General features: G+C 42.8%; 1 protein-coding gene across 2 annotated transcripts in view; it reads left to right on the top strand.

Annotated features, from left to right (window-relative positions):
- Window positions 1–44: 44 nt before the first annotated feature.
- Window positions 45–12,031, top strand: part of rnft2 (ring finger protein, transmembrane 2) — a 64,437-nt gene continuing 52,450 nt past the window's right edge. For both annotated transcript variants that reach the window (XM_043715861.1, XM_043715862.1), the window contains exons 1-3: window positions 45–112; window positions 1,115–1,196; window positions 9,101–9,579. In XM_043715861.1, coding sequence (XP_043571796.1) covers window positions 103–112; window positions 1,115–1,196; window positions 9,101–9,579 — 571 coding nt within the window. In that variant the 5' untranslated portion in view covers window positions 45–102. The remainder of the gene's footprint in view (window positions 113–1,114; window positions 1,197–9,100; window positions 9,580–12,031) is intronic.

Raw genomic sequence — 12,031 nt, forward strand, 5'->3', positions numbered from 1 at the left:
GCCGGCGACGTGCCCTTGGCGTGATACGTCATGGGTGTCAACGGTCAGAGAAGTCAAAACAAAGGAGCGTCTGTCAGTCATGGTGAATGTGGCTGGGGGAGAATGATTGGGGGTGAGCTTTAAATTACAACTCCAATAACAGAATAACGCAAGCGGAGAATTGTTATAAACCCAAGCCGAATATAACATTAAACCGTGTGTTTGCCGCCTTGTTTTGAAAATGCAGTAAAGAAAAGAAATTGAGGACTGCAGATGCTGGAGAGAGTCAGGTTATTTAGGGCTGTAGATGCTGCAGCCGAATAGGCCTTGGGACCAACAAACAGCCCATCAGCAACAGGAGATGGGTCAAATACAGAAATTGCTGGAGAATCTCAGCAGGTCCGGTTTGTGGGAAGAAAGCAGCGCTCACGATTTGAGTATGGAGGGTCTTCATCAGAACTCCATGAATTTCTGAAATATCACACAGATACTGCCAGATCTGCTGAGATTCTCCAGCAATTTCTGATTTTGATCCCATTTCCTACTGCTCTCCTGCTGCTGTTGGGCTGTTTGTTGGTCTCAAGGCCCAGATCTGAAACAAAAAAATACACAAATTGCAGAAGAAACTCTGCGGGTCTGGCAGTGTTTGCTGGAAGAAAGCAGAGCTGACGTTTTGAGTCCGGTGGCTCTTCATCAGAACTCGATGAATTTCTGAAATGTCCCACAGATACTGCCAGGCCTGCAGAGTCTCTTCTGCAATTTCTGTGCTTTTTGTTTGTGGGAAGAAAGCAGAGCTGACGTTTCAAGTCAAGTGGCTCTTCATCAGACCTTGAAGAATTTCTGAAACGTCCCACAGATACTGCCTGAACTAGAGAATTTCTTCTGCAATTTCTTTTTTTTTGTGTTTCACATCTCCATTATCCGTAGTTTATTGTTTTATTTCAGTGGGGCATGGTCGCTTCTGGTTCAGTCGGCCTGGGTTCAAGTCCCATCTGCTGCAGAGATGTGTAACAATATTTCTATTGTGCCACTTGATTTCTGAAACTGCTCAATTCGACCAATAATAAGTGCCAGTCTTATGCTGTCGTTTTTAACATTTTACATGTTAGTAAAAAAAACTTTTCATTGCATTTAGATTTTTTTTTCCAATTTAAGAGGGATTGGAAGAAGATGCAAAGAAGGCATAGTAGCAATGCTGACAACATCCCATCAGAAAGGCAAGTGTCTGCATTTTGTGAAATCTGTGGTTTGCAATGGATGGGAGGGGGCAAGTATCAATGTTATTAGTGTCATCATTGAAAATATTTGGCAAAATCAAACAATTGTTTTATTCTGAAACTTACTTTTTAATTACTTTGGCTATGTTTAGAAATTTCATTTAAAAATGAAAAGCTGAAAAAGATGTATTAAAATGTAAATGTTTTTGAACCAGTGTTGGGTTGGCTTGGCTAGGCTAATGATGTTAACAGCTTGGAAACTCAGTAATATAGAAGTCCTGTCAAATTTAATGGTAAGACTTCACTTTAAGTTTTTTCCCATTTCCTGGTCTCGGCACTTTGTAGACTGTCTAGTGGTCAGAATGGAAACCCAGCCCTGACAGGCGACAACGGAGTAATGCAGAAGTAGGGAGGAGGGTGAGATCCTTGACAGAGATTCTTTGTTGGCAGAATTAAGTCATTGGATAGTAATGGGTCTAATCACAAGGAGGGAGCAAGTTATCACTGAGAGACTGGGGAACAAAAATCACTTTTTCTTTGGCCCACAAGCAGCGTAGAAAATACCCTTGCCTCTTAGAATGCACTGCTATCATTATAAGATATTCAGCTATTAATATAAGATAATAATTTAGAAACACAATTGGCAATGTAGAAAAACTCCTCTACCCAAAGAGTAGTGAGAATGTGGAACTAAATGTAATGAAGAATGATTTGAAGTAAATAGAATAGATGCATTTTAAGAGAGTCTTAGTCAAGCATATAAGGAAATAATAGATTTAAATGAGAAAGGATGAAAAAGGTTCGACTCCAGATAGGCCTGAGGATAAAAAAATGACAAATAATGACACAGGTCACAGGCTGAAGAATTTTTTTTCAAAGAAAAACAAAAATTCTAGAAATGCATGCAAACCTTCAGAACAAAATATCTAAAACAATTATCATTTCTAGCACATCTGTTTTTTCTTTGTTTTTGTTTCAAGCTTCCAGCATCTTTCTTTTGGCTATTACATGATAGTATGCTGTTCAACAATGCATGCCTTAGCAAAAACCTTTGGCTTTTGCCTTCTCTAGCAGTCTGAATTTATCCATTTTCCTCACCAATTATCCAGTAGTGTCAGAGAGTCATAGAAATGTACAGCATGGAAACAAACCCTTCGGTCCAACCTGTCCACGCCGACCAGATATTCCAACCCAATCTACTCCCATCTGCCAGTACCCGGCCCATATCCCTCCAAACCCTTCCTATTCATATATCCATCCAAATGCCTCTTAAATGTTGCAATTGTACCAGCCTCCACCACATCCTCTGGTAGCTCATTCCATACATGTACCACCCTCTGCGTGAAAAGGTTGCCCCTTAGGTCTCTTTTTTATCTTTTCCCTCTCACCCTAAACCCATGCCCTCTAGTTCTGGACTCCCCAATGCCATGCCATCCTATCCATGCCTCTCACGATTTTATAAATCTCTATAAGGTCACCCCTCAGCCTCCGACACTCCAGGAAAACAGTCCCAGCCGATTCAATCTCTCCGTATAGCTCAAATCCTCCAACGCTGGCAACATGTAAATCTTCTCTGAACCATTTCAAGTTTCACAACATCCTTCCTATAGGAGGGAGACCAGAATTGCACACAATATTTCAAAAGTGGCCTAACCAATGTCTTGTACAGCCGCAACATGACTTCGCAACCCCCTGTACTCAATACTCTGATCAATTAAGGAAAGCATACCAACCGCCTTCTTCACTGTCCTATCTACCTGCGACTGCAATTTCAAAGAGCTATGAACCTCACTCCAAGGTCTCTTTGTTCAGCAACACTCCCTAGGACCTTACAATGAAGTGTATAAATCCTGCTAAGATTTGCTTTCTCAAAATGCAGCACCTCACATTTATCTGAATTCAACTCCATCTGCCACTTCTCAGCCCATTGGCCCATCTGATCAAGATTCCGTTGTAATCTGAGGTAAATGTCTTCGCTGTCCACTAAGCCTCCAAATTTGGTGTCATCTGCAAACTTACTAACTGTACCTCTTATGCTCGCATCCAAATCATTTATGTAAATGACAAAAAGTAGAGGGCCCAGCACCGATCCTTGTGGCACTCCACTGGCCACAGGCCTCCAGTCTGAGCCCTCATCAATCCTCTTTGTTACTTCTTCACAAAACTCAATCAAGTTTGTGAGACATGATTTCTCACGCATAAAGCCATGTTGACTATCCGTAATCAGTCTTGCCTTTCCAAATACATGTACATCCTGTCCCTCAGGATTCCCACAAACAACTTGCCCACCATTGACGTCAGCTCATTAGTCTGTAGTTTCCTCATTAGTCTGTAGTTTCCTGGCTAATCCTTACCACCTTTCTTAAACAGTGTAACATGGTAGCCAGCTCCAGTCTTCCGGCACCTCACCTGTGACTATCGATGAAACAAATATCTCAGTAAGAGGTCCAGCAATCACTTCCCTAGCTTCCCACAGAGTTCTATGGTACACCTGATCAGGTCCAGTATTTAACCACTTTTATGCCTTTCAAGACATCCAACACTGCCTCCTCTGTAATATTAGATTAGATTAGATTACATTACAGCGTGGAAACAGGCCCTTCGGCCCAACAAGTCCACACCGACCCGCCGAAGCGCAACCCACCCATGCCCCTACATTTACCCCTTACCTAACACTACGGGCAATTTAGCATGGCCAATTCACCTGACCTGCACATCTTTGGACTGTGGGAGGAAACCAGAGTACCCGGAGGAAACCCATTCAGACACGGGGAGAACGTGCAAACTCCACACAGTCAGTCGCCTGAGGCGGGAATTGAACCCGGGTCTCAGGCGCTGTGAGGCAGCAGTGCTAACCACTGTGTCACCGTGCTGCCCACGGAATGGATATTTTTCATGGATATTTTTCAAGATGTCACCGTCTGTTTCCCTATATTCTATTTTTTCCATGTGCTTTTCCACATAAATACTGATGCAAAATACTTGTTTAGTATCTGCCCCACCTCCTGCGGCTCCACACAAAGGCTTCCTTGCTGATCTTTGAGGGGCCCTATTCTCTCCCTAGTTACCCTTTTGTCCTTAATGTATTTGTACTTGGATGTATTTGGATTCTCCTTAACTCTATTTGCCAAAGCTATCTCATGTCCCCTTTTTGCCCTCCTGATTTCCCTCTTAAGTATACTCCTACTGCCTTCTAAGGATTCACTCAATCTCGATCTTCTAAGGATTCACTCAATCTATACCTTACATATGATCCTTCTTTTTCTTAACTAAACCCTTAATTTCTTTAGTCATCCAGCATTCCCTACACCTATCAGCCTCTCCTTGCACCCTAACAGGAATATTCTGGCTCTGAATTCTCGTTGCTTCATTCCTGAAAGCTTCCCTTTTTCCAGCCATCCCCTTTCCTGCTAACATTTGTGCCCAATCAACTTTTGAAAGTTCTTGCCTAATACCGTCAAAATTGGCCTTTCTCCAATTTAGAACTTCAACTTTTAGATCTGGTCTATCCTTTTCCATCACTATTTTAAAACTAATAGAATTATGGTTGCTGGCCCTAAAGTGCTTCCCCATTGACCCCTTAGTCACCTGCGCTGCCTTATTTCCCAAGAGTACGTCAAGTTTTGCACCTTCTCTAGTAGGTACGTCCACACACTGAATCAGAAAGTTTTCTTGTACACACTTAACAAATTCCTCTCTATCTAAACTCTTAACACTATGGCAGTCCCAGTCTATGTTTGGAAAGTTGAATCACCTACCATAACCACCCTATTATTCTTACAGATAGCTGAGATCTCTTTACAAATTTGTTTCTCAATTTCCCTATTAGTGGGTCTAATATTAGTGGGTCTATAATACAATCCTAATAAGGTGATCATCCCTTTCTTATTTCTCAGTTCCACCCAAATAACTTCCTTTGATGTATTTCCAGGAATATCTTCCCCCACTATAGCTGTAATGCTATCCCTTATCAAAAATGCCACTAGTCCTCCTCACTTGCCTCCCTTTCTGTCCTTCCTGTAACATTTGTATACTGGAACATTAAGCTGCCAGTCCTGTCCATCCCTGAGCCACATTTCTGTAGTTGCTATGCTATTCCAGTCCCATGTTTCTAACCATGCCCTGAGTTCATCTGCCTTCCCTGTTCGGCCTCTTGCACTGAAATAAATGTAGTTTAATTTATTTGTCTCACCTTGTCCTCTGCTTTATCCCTGTCTGCCCTGACTGTCTGACTCGCTTCTGTTCTCAACTGTAGCAGTCTCAGATTGATCCCAAACCCCCACCCTGCCACCCCACCCGAATGTTTAAATGCTTCTGAGCAGCTTTAGCAAATCTCCCTGCCAATATAGTATTTCCCTTCCAATTTAGATGTAATCCGTCCTTCTTGTACAGGCCACTTCTACCTGAGAAGAGATTCCAATGAACCAAACATGTGAAACCTTCTCCCATACACCAGCTCCTCAGCCATGCATTCATCTGCTCTATCCTCCTTTTCCTGCCCTCACTAGCTCATAGCAATGGGAGTAATCCAGATATTACTACTCTCGAGGATCTCTTTTTTAAATTCCTGCCTAACTCTCTGTAATCTCCCTTCAGAATCTCAACCTTTTCCCTTTCTGTGTTGTTGGTTCCAATGTGGACAATGACCTCCTGCTAGCCCCTCTCCCCCATGAGAACATTCTGTACCCTCTCTGAGACAACCTTGATCCTGGCACCAGAGAAGCAACACACCATTCTAATTTTTCACTGCTGGTCACAGAAACGTCTGTCTGTATCTCGGACTATAGAGCCCCCTAACACAATTGGTCTCTTGGAACCTAACGTACCCCTCATTGCATTAGAGCCACTCTCAATACCAGAAACTTGGCTGTTCATGCCATCACCCCTACATTTTCCAAAACAGTATACTTGTTTGAAATGGGGATAGCCACAGAAGACTCCTGCAGTACCTGCCTACCTCTCTTACCTTTCCTGGAGTTAACCAACCTATGTGACTGTATCAGTAACTTTTCCCCCTTACTGTGATTGCCATCCATCACATTCCCTTGCTCTTGTAAATTCCTCATTGCCTCTAACTGAATCTCCAACCAAACCATTCAACCTGATAGGATCGCAACCAATGGCATTTATTGCAGATATAATCCTTAGTAACATGTAAACTCTTTCTAAACTCCCACATCCGACAAGAAGAGCATATCACTCTACTAAAGGCCATTTTTGCTTCTTTCAATCCAAAGACCCAGAAAATAGCCCTGTTTTATTCTTCTACAAAACACTGCTCCAAGTTAAATTAATATTTATGGCTTATATTTTTAAGTTTAATCAAGAGACCTATCTCAATATAACATACAATCAAGAAATAACCCATTCTACTTACTACTGCAGACTTACTGTAAGGCCACGCTTAAAATATTCACTTATCTGTTTTGGCATTGTGACCTCTCCCAAACAGGTTCTTCCAAGATTAATTGTGAATTAGTGCTAGAAAAGCTAATAGGTCTAAAAATTGATAAATCCCCTGGCCCAGATGGGCTGCATCCTCGAGTTCTGAAGGGGGTGGCTGAAGAAATAGTGAATGTGTTGGTTGTAGTCTTTCAAAAATCACTGGAATCTGGGAACGTCCCAGATAATTGGAAATTGCTGTTGTAACCCCCTTGTTCAAGAAGGGATGAAGACAAAAGATGGAAAATTACAGGCCAATTGGCTTAACCTCGGTTGTAGGTAAAATTCTCGAATCCATCGTTAAGGATAGATTTCTAAATTCTTGGAAGTGCAGGGTGAGATTAGAACAGGTCAGCATGGATTTAGTAAAGAGAGGTCGTGCCTGACAAACCTGTTAGAATTCTTTGAAGAGGTAACAAGTATATTAGATCAGGGAAACCCTGTGGATATTATCTACCTAGACTTCCAAAAGGCCTTTGATAAGGTGCCTCATGGGAGGCTGCTGAGTAAGGTGAGGGCCCATGGTGTTTGAGGTGAGCTACTGGTTTGGATTGAGGATTGAATGTCTGACAGAAAGCAGAGATTTGGGATAAAAGGTTCTTTTTTCGTGACAAGTGGTGTCCTGCAGGATTCAGCGTTTGGGGCTGCAGCTGTTCACTTTATATATTAATGATCTGGATGAAGGGATTGGGGGCATTCTGGCAAAGTTCGCCAATAATAGGAAGTTAGGCGGATAGGCAGGGAGCTCTGAGGAGGTGGGGAGGCTACAGAAAGATTTAGACAGTTCAGGAGACTGGTCCAAGAAATGGCTGATGAAATTCAATGTGAGCAAATGCAAGGTTTTGCACTTTGGAAAAAAGAATACAGGCATGGATTCTAAAGGGTGAGAAAATTCATAAAGCCAAAGTACAGAGGAATCTAGGAGTGCTAGTCCAGGATTCTCTAAAGGTTGACTTGCGGGTTGAGTCCATTGTTTAGAAAGCAAATGTAATGTTGTCATTTATGTCCAGAGGGTTGGAATGTAAAAGCAGCGATGTGCTACTGAGACTTTATAAAACTCTGGTTAGACCCTATTTAGAATACTTTGTCCAGTTTTGGGCCCCACACCTCAGGAAGGACTTACTGGCACTGGAGTGTGTCCAGCGGAGATTCACAAGGAAGATCCCTGGAATGGTAGGCCTAACATACAACGAATGGCTGAGGATCCTGGGATTATATTCAAAAGAGTTTAGAAAGAAAGAAACTTGCAAGATAGTGCATGGCTTAGAAAGTGTGGATGCTGGGAATTTGTTTCCGTCAGGCGGGGATACCATGTCTCATGGGCACAGCCTTAGAATTAGAGGGGGTTAATTTAGAACGGAAATGAGGAGACATTTCTTAAGCCAGAGAGTCATGGGCCTGTGGAATTCATTGCCACAGAGCACAGTGGAGGCCAGGACATTAAATGTCTTCAAGGCAGAGATTGATAAATTCTTGATGTCGCAGGGAACTAAGGGTTACAGGGAGAGTGCAGTGAAGTGGCGTTGAAATACCCATCAGCCGTGATTGAATGGCGGAGTGGACTTGATGGGCTGAATAGCCTTACTTCACTCCTATGTATAATGGCCTTAAAAGAGGAGCAGCTCTTACAGGCACAATTTTTTCTCTGTCCTCCATCTTGGATTACCCAGAATCCTTTATAAATTCACCCATTCATATCTCTTGCCCAGAATAATAATTATCGAGTACCACAATATATTTAAGTGCATCATTATAGACCAGAACAAACTGCCTCAAAATATTCAGAAGATAGTCTGGACCCCAACCTTTTCTTACTTTAAAGCTAAATATAAAGAGTTGCTTTCCAGATGCAATTTGATTGGTCAAATTACCAAATTTAAAGCAAAATACGCCTTATTTACCTACTATAATTAAAATACAACACAAGAAAGAAGGAATTGGAATAACAACTCTATTGAAAACTTTAACAGAATAATAGATACATTACCAATTACTAATTAACCGTTCCAGTATAGTAACATCCCAAAAACACACACTTGGCACAATGCAAATTCAGAAAACAGATTATCTGCCACGGGAGTTGCATGTGAGATAGAGAACTCTCAGCTTTTGGCTCTAATGAAGAGAGGAAAAAAAAAGCTTCCACTTCTTCAAGACCCTGGTTCTGTGGGAGTTTGACCAGGCCTATTCAGGCTTTTTCTACTCTTACAACCTTATTTTAAAAAGAAACCCAAGGCCTCAGAAGCTGTTCACTGTACTGGTTCTAGTAGACTGCATCATCCTCTCTGCCTTAAACCCTCTCTTCAAAAAAAGAACCAAGACAAAATAACCTCTTAAAGTTACAGCATTGACATAGAATGTAAGTATGTATTATATATGTGATACTAGTATTGTCACATTTTTAGACAAAAACTTCTTATTGTAGTATAGTTTTCAAACTTGATTATTCTTCTCTTTTTTAGGACAAGGAGTCAGACAGTTGGTTCAGAGACCAGTGTGGATGAAAATGGTGTTTTTGAAGGACTCAAACCTGAAAACCCATCAGCTCAGCAGATGTTTTCTGGTTTGACAAGTCTACAATCGGGCCCAATACCTGCTGCTTCCTTCCAGTCTAGTCTGGTCTTGGGATCTTCACTCACTGCTTCAGTTGGAAGTGGAGATGTGTTCATTCAGATGACACCACAAGAGGAGGGAGCCATTCGCACAGAGAATATGCAGTACCATCATCGCCATCGGCATCATCATTATCACCACAGCCATCATCGTTCATCTCTGTTGCACGTTTCTGGTGATCGTCATGGCAACACAGAAGATGTCAGTGATGATCCTGGAACTCCTGCCCCAGCACTTTCAGAGCTCAAGGCTGCAGTCAACTGGCTTCAGAAGGGCCTTCCGTTTATCTTAATATTGCTGGCTAAAGTTTGCTTTCAACATAAGCTTGGTAGGGACATCCATCTTTTAAATTATGTTTGCTAGTAACAATTTGACTGAGATGCATATTCTTTAACAGTTACTGCATTATATAAGGCACCATGATAATCTTCTTCAGCATCCCAGGACAAATGTTTTGGACCATCTGTGTTCACAGCAGCCAATACAATCTTTCTAGACATTTGTTCCACTGAGCATTGTCTACAGATACACTCCATTACAGCAGCTGCTGAACAAACAATATCTTTAAGAGCATCAGGCTATCTGTTTAAAGTCCACAAAGTACATAAGCTCATTTTTTATTTAAACCTGCTTCATGGTAATCTGAGAACTCATAATTTGATAAATTATTCAGTTGAGGTGCTTATGCATAAATCCTACCACCCTTGAAAATAGTAGGAATATGCATGTGCAGTGATCCTCAAACCATTTGCAATGAAATTACGATCTTGCAACAGTTCTTTTTTAAAATCTCTATCCCATGTGGTCCATCTTTGCCAGCCATACACTACCTATTCCTTTCATTTGTTTCATATCATCTTAAATCGCAAATTTTTGATCAGGCATGATCATGTTAAATGCTGAAGCAATCAGTACAGGCTGGATAGCCTACTCCTGTTCCTGTGTTCCTATCCCATCCCAGTTATTTTTCTAAAGACATCTCCATCACACAACTCTAGGGCTAATTTGCTTCCATGCTATATCCTCTGCCAAAATATTTTTGTTGGACTTAACTACTGCTCTTTTTGTCCTCCACAAAACCATCCCCACCCTGCTATTGCTTGTCACTGTTAACATTTGGCCCTCCTATACTAGTCTCTTCCTCACTTCCCTACCAATCCCTCCAGCTAGGGTAAATTTGTTGTGAGGCTATCCTTGCCTTTTGCTGTTCTCAAACAGCCTCCCACCACTGCCATCAGCAACAACTGGCATGCTGCACGCTTTCCAGTTAACATCACATCAGAACAGTTACACCTCAACGCAGCACCCACTCACTAAAGCTCACAGTAAAGTAAACTTTTTTGAGGAGGAGTGGTGTGTGAAAGAATGTATGGGCAATTTTGATCTCTGTTACTCATACTTCCTCGTTTTTCAGTCTGTATTCTTAGGGGAGAAAGTGGAAATGATTCCAATTTGTAGACATATTGAGGTGGAACATGGAAAAAGAGAGAGAAAAAAAAATTACGAAGATTATTCAGAGTAAATTAAAATATAATAATAGTGTTTTGTGCTGACTGAATTTAGTTCTGTGACTTCCTGATTATATACAGTCAGTATTTCACATACTTCATTCTTTTGTTGCAGTGGACTCTGCACATGGAATCAACCAGCTGGCCCCAGGAAATTTCAGGTAGACAAAAACCGTCAGCTGAAGTTTTCCAAAATTTGGCCAAATGTCGATTTCAGGGAGTTTTTTGGAAGGGGGAGTGGGGTGCGGTTCTCACGCAGGTTTATGGTGCTTACCTTATTACATATGCGCTATGTCTCCAAACTACCCACTCTTGTATTATCATGAAACTCAGCAGCGTATCTGTTTACTGCTGCCAAAGCATCCTAGTGTTCACTGTGCTGGCACTATATTTCAGGCCCATGTGCATCTGTTTAAATGCTGCAATCCACGAGAAGCTCTTCACAGTTGCAGTCTGGGAAGAATTGTCCTCGAGTTGGTTGATAGAAGCAAGTTGACACTCCAGTTTGCTGACAGGGGCTGAGAGGTCCTGTGAATGGAGTGTTGGAGAGGAGGGTTGTTCTCTTTCCTTTAAATTGCCAGAAGGCCTCCCTCCGGATCATCCGCTCCACGCTTGCAGCTATGCGCCACTACCTACATTCCCTGCAGTCAGCCCGACCCCAGCTCAGGACAACACTCTCACAGACCTGCAAAGGACCTCTACTGTTCTTCATCCTCAGAAGAATCCATACACTAAACAAACAGTTCTTCCTAGCCATATCAGAAATTAAAGACAGTAAGTACCAAAAACTTTCATGTACTTACTCCCACACTCCGGATTCCTCAACCGTTCCAGTATCTTCCATCGCCCTCCGGAACCACTCGGGCGCCATACCCCGCTGCCGCTGCAGCAACCGCCGCCGCGAACCATGATGTCACTTCCGCCCCCACCGGCCATGCAGCCTCCGTGATCGCTGCCCAGACAACCGCCTCCACGATCGCTAGGAAGACCATCGCTGACAGATTCGTGGCCTCCGGGGGGTCCACAGCCACCAGGAACAACACCGTTTCTGCCGTCGCCGCAACCACTTCCGCCCCCAGAGTTGCCGTTGCCGCATCTACTTCCGCCCCCAGTGACGTCACTCACCTACACAACGACCACGCCGATCTCTGCCCCCACGCCCAACCCCGCCCCCACCAATGCCACCCACATGCCTAACTCCGCCCCATGCCGAATCCCACCCCCACCCCCACTCCCTGCTCCAGCCCCACACCAGGTCCTAGCTCCCAGCCC

Source organism: Chiloscyllium plagiosum, chromosome 25 (assembly GCF_004010195.1).
Source record: "Chiloscyllium plagiosum isolate BGI_BamShark_2017 chromosome 25, ASM401019v2, whole genome shotgun sequence".
Lineage (NCBI taxonomy): Eukaryota > Metazoa > Chordata > Chondrichthyes > Orectolobiformes > Hemiscylliidae > Chiloscyllium > Chiloscyllium plagiosum.